This window comes from Pristiophorus japonicus, chromosome 4, assembly GCF_044704955.1.
Source record: "Pristiophorus japonicus isolate sPriJap1 chromosome 4, sPriJap1.hap1, whole genome shotgun sequence".
In the NCBI taxonomy this organism is placed as follows: Eukaryota; Metazoa; Chordata; class Chondrichthyes; family Pristiophoridae; genus Pristiophorus; species Pristiophorus japonicus.
This window is the reverse complement of record NC_091980.1, coordinates 146,619,150-146,638,198: the sequence shown is the minus strand read 5'-3', so window position 1 is coordinate 146,638,198 and position 19,049 is coordinate 146,619,150. Positions and strand designations below refer to the sequence as shown.

At 50.5% G+C, this 19,049-nt stretch overlaps 1 protein-coding gene across 2 annotated transcripts in view; it reads left to right on the top strand.

Moving 5' to 3' along the window:
- The window catches only part of LOC139263094 (F-box/WD repeat-containing protein 11), a 160,140-nt gene extending 147,237 nt beyond the window's left edge, over positions 1-12,903 (top strand). For both annotated transcript variants that reach the window (XM_070878637.1, XM_070878638.1), the window contains 5 exons: positions 1,136-1,385; positions 3,448-3,566; positions 8,705-8,815; positions 10,571-10,649; positions 12,714-12,903. In XM_070878637.1, coding sequence (XP_070734738.1) covers positions 1,136-1,385; positions 3,448-3,566; positions 8,705-8,815; positions 10,571-10,649; positions 12,714-12,875 — 721 coding nt within the window. In that variant the 3' untranslated portion in view covers positions 12,876-12,903. The remainder of the gene's footprint in view (positions 1-1,135; positions 1,386-3,447; positions 3,567-8,704; positions 8,816-10,570; positions 10,650-12,713) is intronic.
- The last annotated feature ends 6,146 nt before the right edge of the window (positions 12,904-19,049 follow it).

Here is a 19,049-nt window from a genome sequence, read left to right as displayed (position 1 = left end):
CTTCTTCGATCAGTGCCATGGGACCTTCCACATGCACCTGAGGGGGCAGACAGGGCCTCAGGTTAACGTCTCATCTAAAAGATGGCACATCCGTCCATGCAGCACTCCCTCAGTATTGCTCAAAAATGTCACCCTATTTAATATCCTCGGGTGTCTGGAGTGGGCTTTCAGTGCACGACCTTCTGACGGGAGCGAAAAGTGTTCCCACTGAGCCAAAACAATTCATTAATGTGGTAAACGTCTCACCTCAGCCCTCTCACCCTGCTGAAGTACAGCTTGACTGCCACCTCTTTTACAAATAGATTTTCCGCTCTTTCCCAGGAGATCAGCGGGCTAAGAAAGACAAATAACTTGCATTTATGCGGTGCCTTCTCGCATCTCAAAATGTCCCAAAGTGCTTCACATGCAACAAATTATTTGAAAAGTACTAGCTGTTGTGTATCTGCGGCCATTTTGTGCTCAGCAAGGTTCCTCAAACAGCAAATGAGAGTAACCAGTTGATGTGTTACTGAAGGTTGAAGGAGCACGGCTCAGCCCAAGGAGCAGTGTTGGCCAGTGTGCCAGGAGAGCTCCCCCCTTCTAAAAGGGCTTTACTGTCCATCCCAACTACTGCAATTGGTATCTCGTGCAAGTGACGGAATACACGACAGCGCAGCACTCCTTCAGTACGACACTAAGGCGTTCCTCTATACTATGTGCTCATGTCCTGGAGTGGGGCTTGAACCTCGGCAAGAGTGCTACCAACTAGGCTAAGCTGACCATTGATGGAGTGTGTAACATGGTTCACATGGTTCAGTTCCTGAGCTTGCTGAATTAGCAAGAAGTAGGGTGAGTGCACGAAATTGGGCTGAGCTGTGATTTCCCCTCCTGAATGGGAGAACAACCTGCGAACACTCGCTGTGTAGGCTAACACTTGAAGAAGGGCAGCTTAAATAAGGTACAACAGGGCAGGCTGTGCCTGTGGAACTGTGTGCCATCAGCAGATGGTGCCTTCAACAAAGGCAATGGAAAAATCTTAATATAGTGTTGATTCTGTTCATTTAGACTTTTTCATGATTCAGTGCAGTGTTGCACCGTGTGTGGCCATTGTGAAATGGTAATACATTCCATAACTGGGCTTTTGTTTATTCAATAGAGTCTGGGATGTTAATACAGCAGAGGTTTTGAACACACTAATTCATCACAATGAGGCAGTATTGCACCTTCGGTTCAGTAATGGACTGATGGTCACATGCTCAAAGGACAGATCTATAGCTGTGTGGGACATGGCCTCTCCGACTGACATCACTCTGCGGCGGGTGCTGGTTGGCCATCGGGCAGCGGTCAACGTAGTGGACTTCGATGACAAATACATTGTATCAGCGTCAGGTGACCGAACTATTAAAGTGAGTTTAAATTTCCATTTATCTACTTTTCTGTCTCTTTATCTTTCACTTGTGTGTGTGTCTCTCTCTCCAATATGTCTGCCCCTCTCCCTCCCCTGCCTCGGTCTCTCCTTCTCCCTCCCCTGCCTCTCCAGTGCCCGCCTCGGTCTCTCCCTCCTCTGCCTTGCTCTGTCCCTCTCCCTCCCCTGCCTCTCCCGTGCCCACTTTGGTCTCTTTTCCCCCCCCCCCCCCCCCCTCTCCCTCTCCTGCCTCGGTCTCTCCCTCTCCTTCCCCTGCCTTGGTCTCTCCCTCTCCCTCCTCTCCCGTGCCCGCCTCAGTCTCTATCCTTTCTAGCCCAGAGCTTTACTGTGGAATGGATGTCCTTTATTCGAGCTTTGACAAAGGGTCTACACCCCAAAAGTCAACTACCTGATCACCAGTGTTTCCAGCACTTTGCTTTTGATGTTGCAGATTTTGAGCGTCTGCAGTTAATGTTCCTTTAGTCCATGTTTGCTATGTCACCATCTGTCCTTGTGTGTGTGTGAAGCTACATGACTAATGTTACATGCTTTAAATAGCTATATGTCTTCCATATAAAAACAGCCTGTATCCTTTTACTTTTTGTACTTTATTCCATTTTTTTTTTATCCCCAAGTTTCCCTCTAATAATTTTTGCCTGACCAGCTGTGAGGTTGTGTATACAGACACTGCCAGTACCCCTTGTAGACGGTGGCTGAGCAGGGCCAAGCTCCGACCAGACATTGAAACATATGATTCTGATGAGGATTGACTCGAGATGCTGAGAGAATGTTTCCCCTGGCTGGAGATTCTAGAACTAGGGGGCATAGTCTCAGGATTAAGGGCTGGCCATTTAACACTGAGTGGAGGAATTTCTTCACTCTGAAGGTTGTGAATCTCTGGAATTCTCGTTGAGTATATTGAAGGCTGAGATCGCTAGATTTTTGGACTCTAGGGGAATCGAGGGGCATGGAAATCGGTGGAGAAGTGGAGTTCAGGTCAAAGGTCAACCAAGATCCTATCATCGCATGGCGGAGCATGCTCAAGGGGCAATATGGCCTACTACTCCTCCTAGTTCTTCTGTTCAGACGCGGTTCTCCCTCCGTTTGCAGAGTTGTGCTTGGTGCCTCCCAGCTCAATGTGACTCAGGCCAGTGGCCGAGCAGCACGAGGCTGGAACATGCACCCTTCCTGAGAGACCCATTTAATGTTTGCTCAGGTTGCCTGGACATTGTCTAAATTTAGCTTATTTATTTCATGCAGAATACTGTCTGAACGATATGTGAGGGGGGAGTATTTGTTGCAGTAAAGGGTCCCTTTCTCCCTGTTTTTTTCCGATGCTGACTGACCTGTTGGGTATTTCTAGCATCTCCTGTTTCTATTTCCTATTTCCAGTGTTTGCAGTTTTTCTTTATCTCCTGGAGCATTTGGGTGAACTGTAAAGCAGCAACCCAGCTAGGTTCCGATCATTGGTTTCACTAGTGTGGTTTTTCATGTTCCATGAGCTCCCCAGTCTGCTGTGGTCTTTCAATGTAGTCCTGCGTTTTAGCTCTTTCTCACCTCGCCCAACGTACTGATTCTCTCTGGGATATGGTGCCCTCGGTAACTGCCCAAGTGACCATTCATTGTGTGATTGTTGTCGGTGAGTGTTGGCAGGCCATCAGGCCATCACTGGCAAACTTTGATCCTTTCCACGAGGAGTCACTGGATTGCAATCTGGTGTGGATACCCTCACACAATTATTCCCTCTCCTTAGCCTAGGAAAGCGGTGGCCAATTGTAGCACCCTTATGCTTGGGCAGCTTAATTTAACACCTCAAATTGGGAATTGAAGCAGAGCTTGAGGTCTGTGTGGCTGAGGAGTACACTGGGCAGTACCATTTTGCTCACCTTTTCTCTGAAGGAATATTGATTCATTTTCTTGATGTGCCTTTATCTTCAGAAATTTAGGGCTTTGGACTTCAGGAGCTGTTTTGACCCTGTGCGAGCTCGTGGTGGAAAGTAGAGCATGTTTTTTTTTAAAGTTGTTTTCATGGTGTGACATTTGTTTTGTGTTCAATTCTGCAGGTGTGGAGCACAAGCACTTGTGAATTTGTACGTACCTTGAATGGCCACAAGCGTGGAATAGCGTGCCTTCAGTACCGAGACCGACTGGTTGTCAGTGGCTCTTCAGACAACACCATCAGGTAGAGGCTGTCGAATGTGTGATTGTCCATATCCATATATAAACGATCCGCACACGTGCATATGGAGTGCAGGGCAGTGGGACTAATTGGATAGCTCTTTCAAAGAGCCGGCATAGGCACAATGGGCCAAATGGCTTCCTGTGCTGTATGATTCTATAATTACACAGAACTCTATAGATTGATTATCACACATGGTATAGAGTGATGACCACATAACTGTTTAGAGATTAGCATGCATCCATATATAATCACCACAATACCAGTATAGATTGATCACGCATCCGTATAAATTGATTACCATTGTGCAGTGTTTCTGGTAGTTTTGTAACATGCTAAAACAACTAATTAACAACCTTACTGTAGGCACTTTATCGCTTCCCTCCACCCAATCTCATGCTGGGGTACATTCCACAAGGGGCGTGGCATCCTCTGGTACCTGGCCCAGGTAACCATTCTTTATTTGGGAGCCTACAGCCTGAGCGCTGATCGGCTATTCATTTCAAGGAGGGTTATTGCTCTCCCCTGCCTGACATGCATACACTAGGATTATTGGATAATGATCAGGAACCTTGGCTGTGGGGAACTGGGCAGCCTCCATTGGGCAGCTGCCTATAGTAATGTCATTCTGGTTCAGCTTGGTCATTCCAGTGTGATTGTGATGCTCGAGAGATGGTGAGCAACAGTGAAGGATGTTGGTTTGGGGAGGGGGAACCACAGTGTTTGGATTATGAGGAGCGATTTATGTAAACTGGCCATGTTCTCAATGGAAAAGAGAAGATTGAGAAGTGATATGATTGCTGTTTTTAGGATTGTAAAGGGACTAGATCATGTCACCTTGTCCAGAAGACTAGAAACAGGACATGGCCTGTGCTTGAAGAGGGGTAAATTCAAAACGTATGTGCGGAAACATTATTTCAGTGAATGAGTGGTCAATTTGTAAAACTAACTCCCAAGAGTTAGTATCGACTCATTCAAATATAAATTAGATAGATTTCTTTCAGAAAATCACATTTTGGGATACGGTGTATGAGTAATTTGAGACGTGACATGTGGTAAGTGGAGCGAGCTCGGGAGGGACAGGGGTCTTCGGACCCTGGTTCCCAAAGTACTCCACCACTGGTGGTTTCCTCTCATCGTGCCTGGCTCTGTCGTTGAGGGAAAGGTTGGGTGGGACTGGTTTGCCGCACGCTCCTTCTGCTTGATTTCTGCATGCTCAGCGCCCTCCCAGATGCATTTCCTCCACTTAGGGTGGTCTTGGGCCAGGGACTCCCAGGCATCAGGAGGGATGTCGCACTTTATCAGGGAGGCTTTGAGTGTGTCCTTGTAGCATTTCCGCTGCCCACCTTTGGCTCGTTTGCCGTGAAGGAGTTCCGAGTAGAGCACTTGCTTTGGGAGTCTCGTGTCTGGCATCGGACCAGCGGAGCTGATCAAGTGTGGTCAGTGCTTCAATGCTGGGGATGTTGGCCTGGTCGAGGACACTAATGTTGGTGTGTCGGTCCTCCCAGGAGATTTGTAGGATCTTGCGGAGACATCGTTGGTGATATTTCTCCAGCAACTTGAGGTGTCTACTGTACATGGTCCATGTCTCTGAGCCATACAGGAGGGCGAGTATTACTACAGCCCTATAGACCATGAGCTTGTTGGCAGTTTTGAGGGTCTGGTCTTCAAACACACTTTTCCTCAGGCTGCCGAAGGCTGCACGGCACACTGGAGGCGGTGTTGGATTACACGAATACCAGAGTGGTGGAAGGACATCTAGATAGGCCTTGGTCCTTTTTTGCCAATAACCCCCCCCCTGTTCCTAATGTGCACAAAAACATTACACCAAATAAAAGAAAGCTCATCTAATGGACACTTGAAAGGAAGCGGAAATTTAACTTTTGAGTACATTTTGTTCGTCCTATTCCCTAGTCTATCGAGGGGAAGGAAGCCATTTGACCTTGTAGAAATGTCAGTTTTATTGCTGATGTGGTAACCGTTGAGTCTGGTTCCTGTCACAGCTAGGCTGCTTCAGTGACACGGCTGACCGGTATCGCTAGGAAACCGTGGGGGTGGGGGGGGTCACTGCTTCAAACCAGAGCCTGAGCTGGCTGTCTCGGGACAAATGGGCGGGGAGGGGGCAGGGTTGAGGGGAGGTCGGGGGGGGTGGGGCGGAGAGTGGGGTTGGGGGGGTGGGTGGGGCGGAGAGTGGGGTTGGGGGGGTGGGTGGGGCGGGGTTGGGGGGGTAGGGGGGAATGGAGAGCGGGGGGGTAGGGGGGAATGGAGAGCGGGGGGGTAGGGGGGAATGGAGAGCGGGGGATAAGGGGGAATGGAGAGCGGGGGGGTAGGGGGAATGGGGAGCGGGGGGTAGGGGGAATGGGGTTGAGGGGAGGTAGGGGGGAATGGGGTTGGGGGGAGAGGGGTTGAGGGTGGGGGAAGAGAGAGAGGGGTTGAGGGTGGGGGGAGAGAGAGCGGGGTTGAGGGGGGAGAGAGAGAGCGGGGTTGGGGGGGAGAGAGAGAGCGGGGTTGGGGGGGAGAGAGAGAGCGGGGTTGGGGGGGGGGGAGAGAGAGCGGAGTGGGGTTGGAGGGGGGGGCGGGGTTTGGGGGGGGGTGAGAGAGAAGAGGGGGGGAGAGCGGGAGAGAGGAGGAGCGGGGGAAGAGCGGGAGAGAGGAGGGGGGGGGAAGAGCGGGAGAGAGGAGGGGGGGGAAGAGCGGGGAGAGAGGAGGGGGGGGAAGAGCGGGAGAGAGGAGGGGGGAAGAGCGAGGGGGGGGAAGAGCGACGGAGAGGGGGGGGGGGGAGAGCGGCAGGGGGGTGGGGGAGAGCGGCAGAGAGGGGGGGGGGAAGAGCGGCAGAGAGGGGGGGAGAGCAGGAAAGAGGGGAGGGGGAGAGGAGGGATGGGGGGAGAGCAGGAGAGAGGAGGGGGGTTGAGAGGAGGGGGGGGGAGAGGTTGAGAGGGGGGGGGGGAGAGCGGGGTTGAGGTGGGGGGAGAGGGGGAGCGGGGTTGAGGGGGGGGAGAGGGGGAGCGGGGTTGAGGGGGGGGAGAAGAGAGAGCGGGGTTGGGGGGGGAGAAGAGAGCGGGGTTGGGGGGGGAGAAGAGAGCGGGGTTGGGGGGGGAGAAGAGAGCAGGGTTGGGGGGGGGGAGAAGAGAGCGGGGTTGGGGGGGGAGAAGAGAGCGGGGTTGTGGGGGGGGAAGAGAGAGCGGGGTTGTGGGGGGGGGAAGAGGGAGCGGGGTTGTGGGGGGGGGAAGAGGGAGTGGGGTTGTGGGGGGGGGGAAGAGGGAGCGGGGTTGTGGGGGGCAAGAGGGAGCGGGGTTGAGGGGGGAGAGAGCGGGGTGGGAGAGAGCGGGTTGAAGGGGGTGAGCGGGGTTGGGGGGGAGAGAGAGCAGGGTTGTGGGGGGAAGAGAGAGCGGGGTTGTGGGGGGAAGAGAGAGCGGGGTTGTGGGGGGAAGAGAGAGCGGGGTTGTGGGGGGAAGAGAGAGCGGGGTTGTGGGGGGAAGAGAGAGCGGGGTTGTGGGGGGGGGGGGGAAGAGAGAGCGGGGTTGGGGGGGGGGGGAGAGAGAGCGGGGTTGGGGGGGGGGAGAGAGAGCGGGGTTGGGGGGGGAGAGAGAGCGGGGTTGGGGGGGGGAGAGAGAGCGGGGTTGGGGGGGGAGAGAGAGCGGGGTTTGGGGGGGGAAGAGAGAGCGGGGTTGGGGGGGGGAGAGAGAGCGGGGTTGGGGGGGGGAGAGAGAGCGGGGTTGGGGGGGGGAGAGAGAGCGGGGTTGGGGGGGGGAGAGAGAGCGGGGTTGGGGGGGGGAGAGAGAGCGGGGTTGGGGGGGGGAGAGAGAGCGGGGTTGGGGGGGGGGAGAGAGAGCGGGGTGGGGGGGGGGAGAGAGAGCGGGGTGGGGGGGGGGAGAGAGAGCGGGGTGGGGGGGGGGAGAGAGAGCGGGGTTGGGGGGGGAAGAGAGAGCGGGGTTGGGGGGGGGAGAGAGAGCGGGGTTGGGGGGGGAGAGAGAGCGGGGTTGGGGGGGGGGAGAGAGAGCGGGGTTGGGGGGGGGGAGAGAGAGCGGGGTTGGGGGGGGGGAGAGAGAGCGGGGTTGGGGGGGGGAGAGAGAGCGGGGTTGGGGGGGGGGAGAGAGAGCGGGGTTGGGGGGGGGGAGAGAGAGCGGGGTTGGGGGGGGGGGAGAGAGAGCGGGGTTGGGGGGGGGGGGAGAGAGAGCGGGGTTGGGGGGGGGGAGAGAGCGGGGTTGGGGGGGGGAGAGAGAGCGGGGTTGGGGGGGGGAGAGAGAGCGGGGTTGGGGGGGGGGAGAGAGAGCGGGGTTGGGGGGGGGGAGAGAGAGCGGGGTTGGGGGGGGGAGAGAGCGGGGTTGGGGGGGGGAGAGAGAGCGGGGTTGCGGGGGGAGAGAGAGCGGGGTTGGGGGGGGGGAGAGAGCGGGGTTGGGGGGGGGGAGAGAGCGGGGTTGGGGGGGGAGAGAGCGGGGCTGGGGGGGGGAGAGAGAGCGGGGTTGGGGGCGGAGAGAGAGCGGGGTTGGGGGGGGAGAGAGAGCGGGGTTGGGGGGGGGAGAGAGAGCGGGGTTGGGGGGGGGAGAGAGAGCGGGGTTGGGGGGGGGAGAGAGAGCGGGGTTGGGGGGGAGAGAGAGCGGGGTTGGGGGGGAGAGAGCGGGTTTGAGGGGAGAGAGCGGGGTTGGTGGGGAGAGCGGGGTTGGAGGGGGGGGGAGAGCGGGAGAGGGGAGGGGGGAGGGAAGAGCGAGGGGGGGGGATGGAGAGCGGGGGGGGGAGATCAGGGTTGGGGGGAGGGAAGATCAGGGTTGGGGGGGTGGAGAGCGGGGTTGAGGAGTGGGGGGGCGGGGGAGCGGGGTTGAGAGGCGGTGCGGGGGATGGTACACTTTCCTGTACCTGACTGGGTAGGAGGTGAGTACTGACAGTCGTCCCCAAATGGAAAAGTGTTCCAATCAGCAACACTGACACCTCTCGCCTTTTGATGAGAACAGAATTCAGAGAAACATATTTCAGGAACCCTATATGAAAACAAACACGAAACATGAGGAAAAGCAGCGTGGGGCCTGGCCAACCCAAAACCTACCCAGTAAGAAGGCACTGATATAGCTCCAATACCATTCTAATTCTCTGATGTAATGCAAGAATGTTGAAATGGCTTGTAATGTTGGTGTTTCCTGTTGCAGGTTATGGGACATAGAATGCGGCGCCTGTCTGCGGGTCTTAGAAGGGCATGAGGAGTTAGTTCGATGCATTCGATTTGACAACAAAAGGATTGTGAGTGGAGCTTACGATGGGTACGTAGTCTTGATCGTGGACAATACTTGGGAGTTTGGAAATAAAGGACTTGCAATTATATAGTGCCTTGCACAACCTCGGATATCCCAAAGCGCTTTCGAGCCAATGAGATACTTTTGACATGTAGTGCCTGTTGTAATGTAGGTAAACATCGCATTCGACACATGCAGGCTGCAAGTCCTGCCTACCCGCTCCACAAAGCCCCTGCAAGTTAGTTTCCATTTGCACTTTTATTCGCTGGCTTTCCCTGCTTGAATTACGTGGGCCTGGAGCTTCAGAAAGGGCTGGTGGATAAATCCCAAAGATAAATATCAAAATCTGCTGGTATCGGCAACCTGTGGGGCACACGGGAAGGACAAGTGAGAGCGATGTGGTCCAGCCCGATACGGTGCAGGCATGTGTGTGCCATTCAGTCCCTCTCCCTCGGCCATGCAGTCTGTTGGGAAACACAGGCCCAACTCCAGGGAAAGCACCTCCAGCCCTCTCATGTAATCAAATGGAGACGCAGAGAACCACAGAGAAATCCTTCTCATCCTCAACTTGCTCTCCCTATCTGGGAATGTCCACTTCTTTCAAATCTGTCCAGCTCCCTTTTGAAAGTATGGAATCCATACTTACCACACACACACAGTAATCTGTTCCCGAGGGCTTTGATTGTCGGAAAATATATACTTCCTAATATCTAATCTAACTGTTTGGCACCATATTTTAGTCATGTTAACTATCTGTCTCAAATACCCATTACGATGGCAAAAACTTAGGCTGGGAGGAGATATGACTGAGGTTTATAAGACTATATTTCTCGAATGAGAATAACTTTCACTTGCAGAATTACAAAGAAAATTCACTGAAATGGGCCATTCAGCCCAACTGGTCCATGTTGGTATTTATCCTCCGTACTACCTGTAGTCCTAATCCCCATGTGCCTGCCCTGTTCCCATATCCCTTTATGCCCCTTTCCTTCATGCGTGCTTGTTCTGTAACCTTTAACGGTGCCCCTGCATTGTATGTACATGCCTGGAGTTTTCCCGAAACCAAATGCATAAAAAAGAAATAACTTTCATTTTATTTAACATCTTTCACGGCCTCAAGCTGTCCCAAAGCACTTCATTGCCAAAAGTACTTTTGAAGTATAGTCACTGTTGTAAGAGACGCAGCAGCTAGATTGTGTACAGTAACATCCCACAAACAGCAATGAGATAAAAGATGGGCTGATCTGTTTTAGTGATACTGGTTGAAGGTTAAATATTGGCCAGGACACCAGGAAGAATCCTCCTGCTCCTCTTCCAGTAGTGCCATGGGATCTTTTACGTCCACCTGAGAAGGCAGACGATTTTAATGTCTGATCCGAAAGACAGCACCTCCAACAGGGCAGCACTCCCTCAGCACAGCACTGGAGTGTCAGCCTGCATTATGTGCTCAAGTCCCTGGAGTGAGACTTGAACCCACAACCTTCTGACTCAGAGGCGAGAGCCCTGCCGATGGGCTACAACTGATGCTTAACACTATGTTTACCATATTGACAAATATTAGACACCCAGGCACATTCCCCTAATTTATCAAACCTATCCAGTGATGTGTGTGAAACGATAGGTACACGGGGTACAGTATGCATCTAGATAGCTGCCAGAATTAAAATCTTGACGTCCTTAGTGTACTGTAGTTTAGTTCGGCACTTCATTGCTTAGAGTTTTTTAGAACTATGAAGTGTTTCTCAGGATAACCTGTATATTTGTGTCTCCTTCTCCCTCCAGCAAAATCAAAGTATGGGACTTGCAAGCTGCACTTGATCCCCGTGCCCCTGCAAGTACCTTATGTCTACGCACTTTGGTGGTACGTATCCATGCTTCGGCGTTGCCAACCTAGCAATACAGCTCCTATTGGAAGGGTCACACCAAGCTACCAATATTCAGTCGCAGGAAAAGTTACTCATAGCACATGTGGAGGGCGCGATTGAACTCTACTTTTGTCAGTAGTCAGTAGTGTAAAAAGTGTTTGCGATCTAGAATGCACTGCCTGAAAGGGCGGTGGAAGCAGATTCATTAGCAACTTTCAAAAGGCAATTGGCAAAAGGAAAAATTTGCAGGGCTATGGGGAAAGAGCAGGGCAGCGGGACTTGTTGGTAGCTCTTTCACAGAGACTGCACAGACACGATGGTCTGAATTTGGAAGCTTCCCACTTTACATGACTCAACCACTCACTGTGTAAACCCACTGAGTTGCCAGGGAAGTCTTGCAAATGATGTGCAGCATCCAGCTTTGCATGTTAATTTGTCTGGTTCCAGTTCGAGAGTCCTGTGGCGAGACGCAGCGTAAAGCCCTTCCCTGCTACCCCAGCAGCACACGTCAGCCCCAGCCTTAGAGTAGCGCCAACTCCTCCACTAAGCTGCCTTGTGTATTTTCACTTCCAGCCATCCTGTCGCCGCCGAGCCAGTTGAGTGTGTTAATTGGGGGTAATTTTGAGCGACGGACCCAGTCTTCGCCAAGCTGTGATTAGCCAAACTCATTTCATGCAGGGCCCGCGCACAGAGCCAAGAGAATCAGAGCTTGATTCGAATCCCAAAACCCAGCCTCCCTCTGTCCCCTTCTCTCCACCCTTGCCAAAATGAATTTCTGTAAACTAGAAGGATAGATGCAGTTTACGATTTTAAACAGGAGCGCAATTTGCAACAACTGCTTTTAAAAAGAAAACAGAAGAGACGTTGAAGGCAGTGATGGCTGTTTAGCGGAACATTATAGCCATGTTGACAGGTTGAAGAATAGCACTTGCTCCAGGGTTTGGAACAGTCCAAATACATTACGATCGCTGACTGGAAGCCAGTGTTGGAGGGATGTAGAAAGCCCGTCACTCGTCAAGAAAAGCATCGCAAGAGCTGTCGGGGCTTGCTGTTTATAATACAAGAGTTACTGTGGCTGCACCTCAAAATTCTGCATCCAGAGACAGTTCACCAGCAGTGACTGAGGTTTCACACACCGCTCCTCCTGTGCCACTCTGTCCGAGACTGCATCAGCACCCGCAGTCCTCTCAGTTTAGATACAGTCGGCCATCGAATCGGAGGAGTGCGCGTTAGGCCGGAGAAGAGCATTGGACTCGCGTTGGGTCATCGGGAGAACTGCGTCAGGCAGAAACCTCGAACTGCCGAGCGCCGCTCTCTCTGATTTTGTTTGGCGGTGCAGCGGCTGTCACTACTGGGACAAGTAAGACAGAGGTCCCCATTTTGAGCCACCCCCACCCCCCCCCCCCCAAATACGAAGTTCCTGCGATCCATGAAAGTTTACATTTGTGAGGAGTTTTGATAGAGTAAATGAGGAGAAACTGTTTCCAGTGTCGGAGGGTCGGTAACCAGAGGGCACAGATTTAAGGTCATTGACAAAAGAGCCAGAGGGGAGATGAGAAATGTTTTTAATCAGCAAGTTATAATGATCTGGAATGCACTGCCTGAAAAGGTGGTGGAAGCAGATTCAGATTCAATAGTAACTTTCAAAAGGGAATTGGATACATGCTTGAAAAGGAAATCATTTATAGGACTATGGGGAAAGAAGAGGAAAGTCGGACTAATTGGATAGCTCTTCCAAAGAGATGGCACAGATACAATGGGGGTGACCTCTGGTTTCCAATAGTAGTTTTTTCTGTATATTGATGTGCCGCTGACCAATGTTCCCCCTTATGCTTCAATTGGGGGTCCTATGCAGGCCGCTCATGAGCTCTTGCCGCTGGAGGATACCGAGCATGCGCAGCCGCGCATCGATTGGGGGTCCTGTGTAGGCCGCTCGCGAGCTCTTGCTGCTGGAGGATACCAAGCATGCTCGGCAACGCAGCAAATTTAAAGGGACCGCACACGGGGAAAAAAAAATTTGAGGAAAAATTGTCATTGACCCACTGTTGTTTCAATTGCAGGAACACTCCGGCCGGGTATTTCGGCTGCAGTTTGACGAGTTTCAGATCATCAGTAGTTCCCATGACGATACCATTCTAATCTGGGATTTCCTGAACGTGCCGTCAAGTAACCAGAACGAAACGCGTTCTCCGTCGAGGACGTACACCTACATCTCCAGATAACGGAATACGTGGCCACTACCTGGAGCAGGTACTGCCCATCTTGCTTTTAAACCAGCCCGTTCTCGCTTGCTGCTCCTTCCCTCCTTCTGTCTTTGTCTCTTTGTTGTCCACTGATCGAGCCCACCCTTGTCCCAAGTCGGCTCTACCAGTGCTGCTCCGTAACTGGGCACTGTTTGATGTATAAAGGGTGCCCTGGGACAGCTCGTTCTCGAGGGGTGCATGTCTGAGTTCAGCAGCACCCATTGACAGCTGAGATTGGGTGCTTGGCTATGCTGAGAATGATACAAACGCCCTATCAGCTCCCTGCCAACTTTGCTAGGGTCGCATTGAGTGGCACCTGTTTGGTATTCACTGGAGGAGTCAAATACCAATTTACTAATTTATATCTAGAGAAATAAACTAAGGTATTGAATGTGCTAATGATTGAACGGTATTCCCATTAGGAATAACTAACAGGGAGAGTATATCCATTGTACTGGCTGAGAGGAATTACTGAGGGAGCTGGATTAACAATGGTAGACATACAATCAGTAATATAGGGAGCTGGGGGGGAGATGATACCGGGTGGAGGGGTTACTGAGTGATCGAGAGCAGGATTAACATCAGTAGAGATAATTAGTAACACGGTGCTGGGGGAGGGGTTACTGAATGATAGTGAGGGAGCTGGATTAACATCAGTACAGGTACAGTCAGTAACACAGGGCGCTGGGGGAGAGGGGTTACTGAGTGGCAGTGTGAGGGAGCTGGATTAACATCAGTAGAGATACAGTCAGTAACACAGGGCACTAGGGGAGGAGTTACTGAATGATAGTGAGGGAGCTGGATTAACATTAGTCAAGAAACCTTGAATCACTGTGGCAGTTTGAGTGATTGTGTAGATTGATAGATGGTGCAGGGTAGTCATTGGATTGAGTTTGCCCTGAAGGCACGTCTAGAGCAATAAATCTATGTTGCTTCTTGTACCAATACAGCTACAATTGAGTCATAAGCTTTTACAGTAACACCGCAGCTTCAATCTGAAATACTGTCCGTTTAACCAATGAAATTAGGAGGTGGTTTGCATCTGTCCTGATACTGCAAGCATGTTTCCAATCGAACTTGGTGGAAAGCTTTCTGTCTTTCATTACAAACCCTTGTGCATTGTAGAATGCCAAATAGGAAGTTGTGTTTACAGTTACACATATGCTGTGGAGTGCATCATCATCATCATCATCATCATAGGCGGTCCCTCGAACGTGGATGACTTGCTTCCACACCAAAGGGATTTTTAGCGTGTGGTGACTGTTGCACATCAGCCACCACACGGGCTGACAGAGCTAGGTCTTGGTCCAGTGGCGAGGGCTAACCAGGATGACTGGAGACCTGCTCTGCTGCACAGACCTAGTGCGCTCATATATCGCAGTGCGGGCTGGTCTGTGCTGCCCCAGGGCTCTCGGCTCTTCTGGGCCCCGTACCCTCATTATAAGATCTCCTTAAACATCAAAGCCATTTGGGCCACCCCCATGCATTGGTAGAGTGTCAGGGGATGACTATCTGTAACTTGACCTTCACAAACCCCAGAATTAACCAACCCATAACAGTGGGATGACTAGAAACTGGGGCAAGTCAGATACCTTGGTGAAGATGTCCAGCTGTATCCCTGATGAGGTGAGCTACAATATCCCAGAGCATTTGCTATGAGTGAATTCACAGCATTCCTGAGAGCAGAATCACTGAAACGGAAAACTCCAGGTCAAGAGCCAAATTGCCATCTTTCGGGTTGAAAACAGGTTCTTTAATTCACAGCAATCTTTACTTGAGTGACTTCTTTTTGGTGAAGTAATTTTTGTGCTGATCAAGGCTAGGGAACAAAACACTTTCGGTACTAGTTCAGGCATCTAGTCAGTGGAGCATGGTTAGATTTAGAGTAAAAGCTCCTACTCTGCCCCAACAACATACCTTAGACCCAACTTCCAAAAAGGAGGCCACAGTAGCATTTCTCCACTTCCCACACCAGCTATCCTGCAGCCTCTGAGGGAGCTGTCAATTTAATGCCAATTGAGGGGCAGTCACTGGGAACTACTCAAACTCATTTCATGTTGGACACATTACAGCCAACAGAGACCTTCATCCCATTAGTCTGGGCTAAGTGTGTGAAGCCAAGTTCCGGAGCTGCAAGGCCAGGCTGCTTGTATTCAGCTGTTACTGCGTATTTCAGGCCTGACCTTCAGCTTTCTCGACTTATGAATTGGGGAGGTAAAGTCAAGAGGCCATTTGGTAAATGGGTCACCCTCATCCATTGGTGTTCCTCGAGCCCAGATGAAGCCAAACATCATCTCAGGCCGGCAAACTCAATGCAGCAATAACGTCTGTGTTCACCTTATTCTCGGGAACAAGGACCCCTATAGCAAACGGGCGTGTGAAATTCTTCCGAGCAGTAAGAGGATAGATTCCCTCGCTATAATACAGTTCAGTTACCTCTCTCAAAGTGCGCTCTCTTGCTGGAGCTCTCCCGCTCCTTCTCGCACTCCTATCCCTCAGGGGCCTTGCCCTCATTCTCGCCAACCGATTTAAAATCGATGGAACAATTTTACAAAAGGATTTTTTAGTTGCTTGAAGGTGAACTGCCCCAAATTTTGCTGAGCATATTTCATAGAGCCATTTGATACGTCCTCATCCAGCCTGTGTAAAATCAGAGCCACCAGCGGGATGTGTTAAATCAACATTTGTATTTTCCACTTTTTCCGCCCTCCCAATAGAGTGCAGATCCACAAGGACTGGTGACCCCTTCACCTGCCCCAATTGACCATTCTTTGCCTTTTGCAGTGTGGATTCACATACAAAGTTCAATCCTCCTAATGTCCACACAGGTACTTCCGGGCAGAATGAATTGGGTAACGATGGGGAATGGAAACGCTGGCTGATTCCTCCCCACTTGGCTGGGATCAGCTAACTCCACACAATCGAACCTGCTCTCTGCGTCTGTAGTATGCTGGCTTTACTAAGTGAGCTTTTCAACGTATTTATTTTTTCCAGTGCAGCAGGCTGATCTGGCGGCTCTGACCGTTTCCCACACTCGAGCTGCACTTGATCTGTAACACTTGGACACTAATGTACAGTCTATTTTTCTTTGACCAAAGAATTTTAGTCTTGTTAAGGATATGGGCGGCAGTTCTGTTCTGTACAGTGCATTACATTCCGACAGAAACCGATATAGGTCTTGGTTGCAATGGTATACGCTTTCATAGAAAGTGCAGCTTCAGTTTTCGCAGTTTCAGGTCAGCCCGACTGCCTGCCACCACCCACCCTCCCTCTCTCCCTTTTAGCTGTCTAAGAAAATGATATGCAGTTCGGCATATATTTCTTGACAGTTTTTGGCCGAGAACAAATTTTTCATTCCTTGCTGTTGAATTCATTTTCATTACTGTAACCTGATTAAAATTGTTCCCATATGATAACCTGACTGTTCTAACCTTTTACTCTGCCGCTCGTAAATTGTGCTGTAACTTAAATATATAAAAGGCCTTGCATTTTGGTTTCTTCAACTCGTTGGTTCATGAATCATTGCACCCCAGGATATGTAATTGTTTGGGAATATGTGCATTTTATTACCTGGTTTGATGCTCTAACACAGTGCCCTGGTCTTGAACTTGGCTCTGAGCAGATGGAAGGACCACTGTAGTGATTCTATTTTGGGGTGATGTGTGGTTGAGGCGCTCTCTGCCATTGAAGGCAAATGTGGTTACATGTTTGCAGCTTGAGAGGCGACTCCATCCATCCCATGCGACCACCATCCCATGTGAAATGAGTCTATATGGCAAGTGGAGGTCATATGGAGTTGTCTTTAACATGTTCAAAAGCATCAGTAACACGTGTTCCAACTGTGGAGGCTCCAATGAAAACAGTACACAACAGACCTAGGACCATACAGAACATATTGTGCCTTTTGATGAAGAAATTATTTTTCTTCGTTCTTGACATCCTGCACACACTGAGAATCGGCAAAGCTGATTAAACATTCTGCAAACTAGGAACGGGACGGGATGGGGAGAAGAGGGATCAAAAAGGACAAGATGTTCTTGCATGGTTTGGGTGACTGGTCCCTCTAATGTCAGCACCATGATCCTTCCCCTTGCAATATATAAAAGGAAATATTCTGACATTAAAGCACCAGTTTGTCTTTGCCCCTATTGGGTAACATCTCTGCCATGTTCTGTTTGCATTGAAAGTTTGTCCACTGTTTGCTTCATTTCATGGGTAATGAAATTACCATTTCATTACAAAATGGTAAGACATTCTTCAGGATTCAAAAACTGCAACAAATGAAGGTGCGAGATCACCACGGCCAGTGTCTTTGAATGCTGCTCCCAAGCACAACGTGGCGTTGTCACGTTCCGCTGAGCTTCTCAACCCATGTCCATTGGGCACAACTCCGGAGACTCCGCCCTCTTCATTGCAAAAGTCGACACATTCCTCAGGACTTGTTGGTCAGGTCGCTGATAGTGCTTGTGAAGAGGCTCGGTCTTTGACGTCAGTTTTCCCGTAGATTTTGAGTCACCCGTCTATCTTTTGCAGTGATGTAGCAACTTCTGTCAATTCGGAAAGGAGAGGTGATATTCGTGTTATTTTGTGGGCCTCAAAAGTTTAGAGGTATCTCCCTGGTTTAGGAATCAGATTCTTAAACAGGCTTTTTAAAGAAGAAAAATTCAAGTTGGCAAAGTTGCTTCAGTTCAATCAGGCTGTTCACTTGGGGGACAGCCTGGCACAGCAAATCTCAAGCATGCTTACTTTCATGGAGTCACTTGGTCAGGTCAGAGGTTCATTTTCCAGGGTTCTCTTTTGGTCTTTCTTCACTTTCGGGTTGATCACAATCACACCTGTTGATGCAGCATCACAATCCAGTCAGCCTCGCCACGTTCTAGCAGCTTGGGGTTCATCAACACCACGAAATCTCAACTGGAGCCAAGTGAAATCTTTTGTCGGTGTTCTTTTCTGGATACCCGTCCTGCGAGGGGTAATCCTGCCAGCAGTTTTATATCCTCCTAGAGTTATCTCTACCCAAAAGACAACAGTTGCACAACAGTTTGTGGAACCCCCAGGTTTGTTAATGAGTCCCTGTAGCTCAACCAGCTTTGTGACTGCTTTCCTCGTGAGTCACTGCAGTTGGATAAGCCTCAGCCCAAGATCTGAGGGGATGGTTTGAGGTCTAAATACTCTTCAGGGCATATGTCTGCAATAGGAAGCTCTTTCTCTGGCTCCTGAATGGCGGGGGCGGGGAGGCAGAAGCTGATGTTCACAGCTGATGGACCGAGGGCTGGTGGTCCAGAAGAGTCTGCCAAGCACGCTAAAATCAAGCTTCAAGCGGTACAGTTAATTTATAGCCCAATTTCAAGCTCTTTCTGACTATTTTTGGGCAGATAATGCAGCAGTTCACAACAACCTGAGCAGAGCCCTCCCCGTCTTGTTCCTTACATTATTGATAAGCCTATCTCTGAACACAGGTAGCTGATGGAATGTCTTTTCCAAGTAACAGCCCTGGCTACAAGATTCACTCTTCACAAAGTTGAAACAGGTTTTATTTGACTGCATTTCCAAAACTACCATGGAGTAACCACATCTCTACGAAACGTTGCTGTTTTGAACCGTTCATGTAAAGACTTGAGTCGCATAGATCTGTCTTAGTAGCTCCAGGCAATTGGGGGCACTTGCTTCAAGCCTTCGCATGAATGCCAGAATGAGGCCTTCTCCACACACTGAGCCTGCCGTTTTCTCTGCCACTGCTTGGGAGTGAGTGTTCTTTTATTCTTGACCTCTGGATCTAAGTGAACTGGAGCTTTGTGGTCAGCTTGTACAACATTGGATGAAGTATCACAATGTCGCTTACAATGAGATGACCCTCCTCTGTTTGTACCTGTGAGCAGGCTACTGATTTGGTCTGTTCCTACAGGGTTGAGAGGGGAGCTGAATGTTCAAGAATGAAGACTCCCAATCTGGTCCCTTATCAATTTCATTTTATTTTTTAAATCTTTCTGTCGAAACACTGGGACAGTATTTTCTTTCCTTTTAGGTAGTCTTTAGGTATGGATTCTTGCCCAATTAATTACCAGCCAAAAATAAGTTCAAAGAATTAAACATGGCCAATAAAAATAATAGTAAAATGCATTATTTTATCACAGGCCTACAAAAATGTAGTTC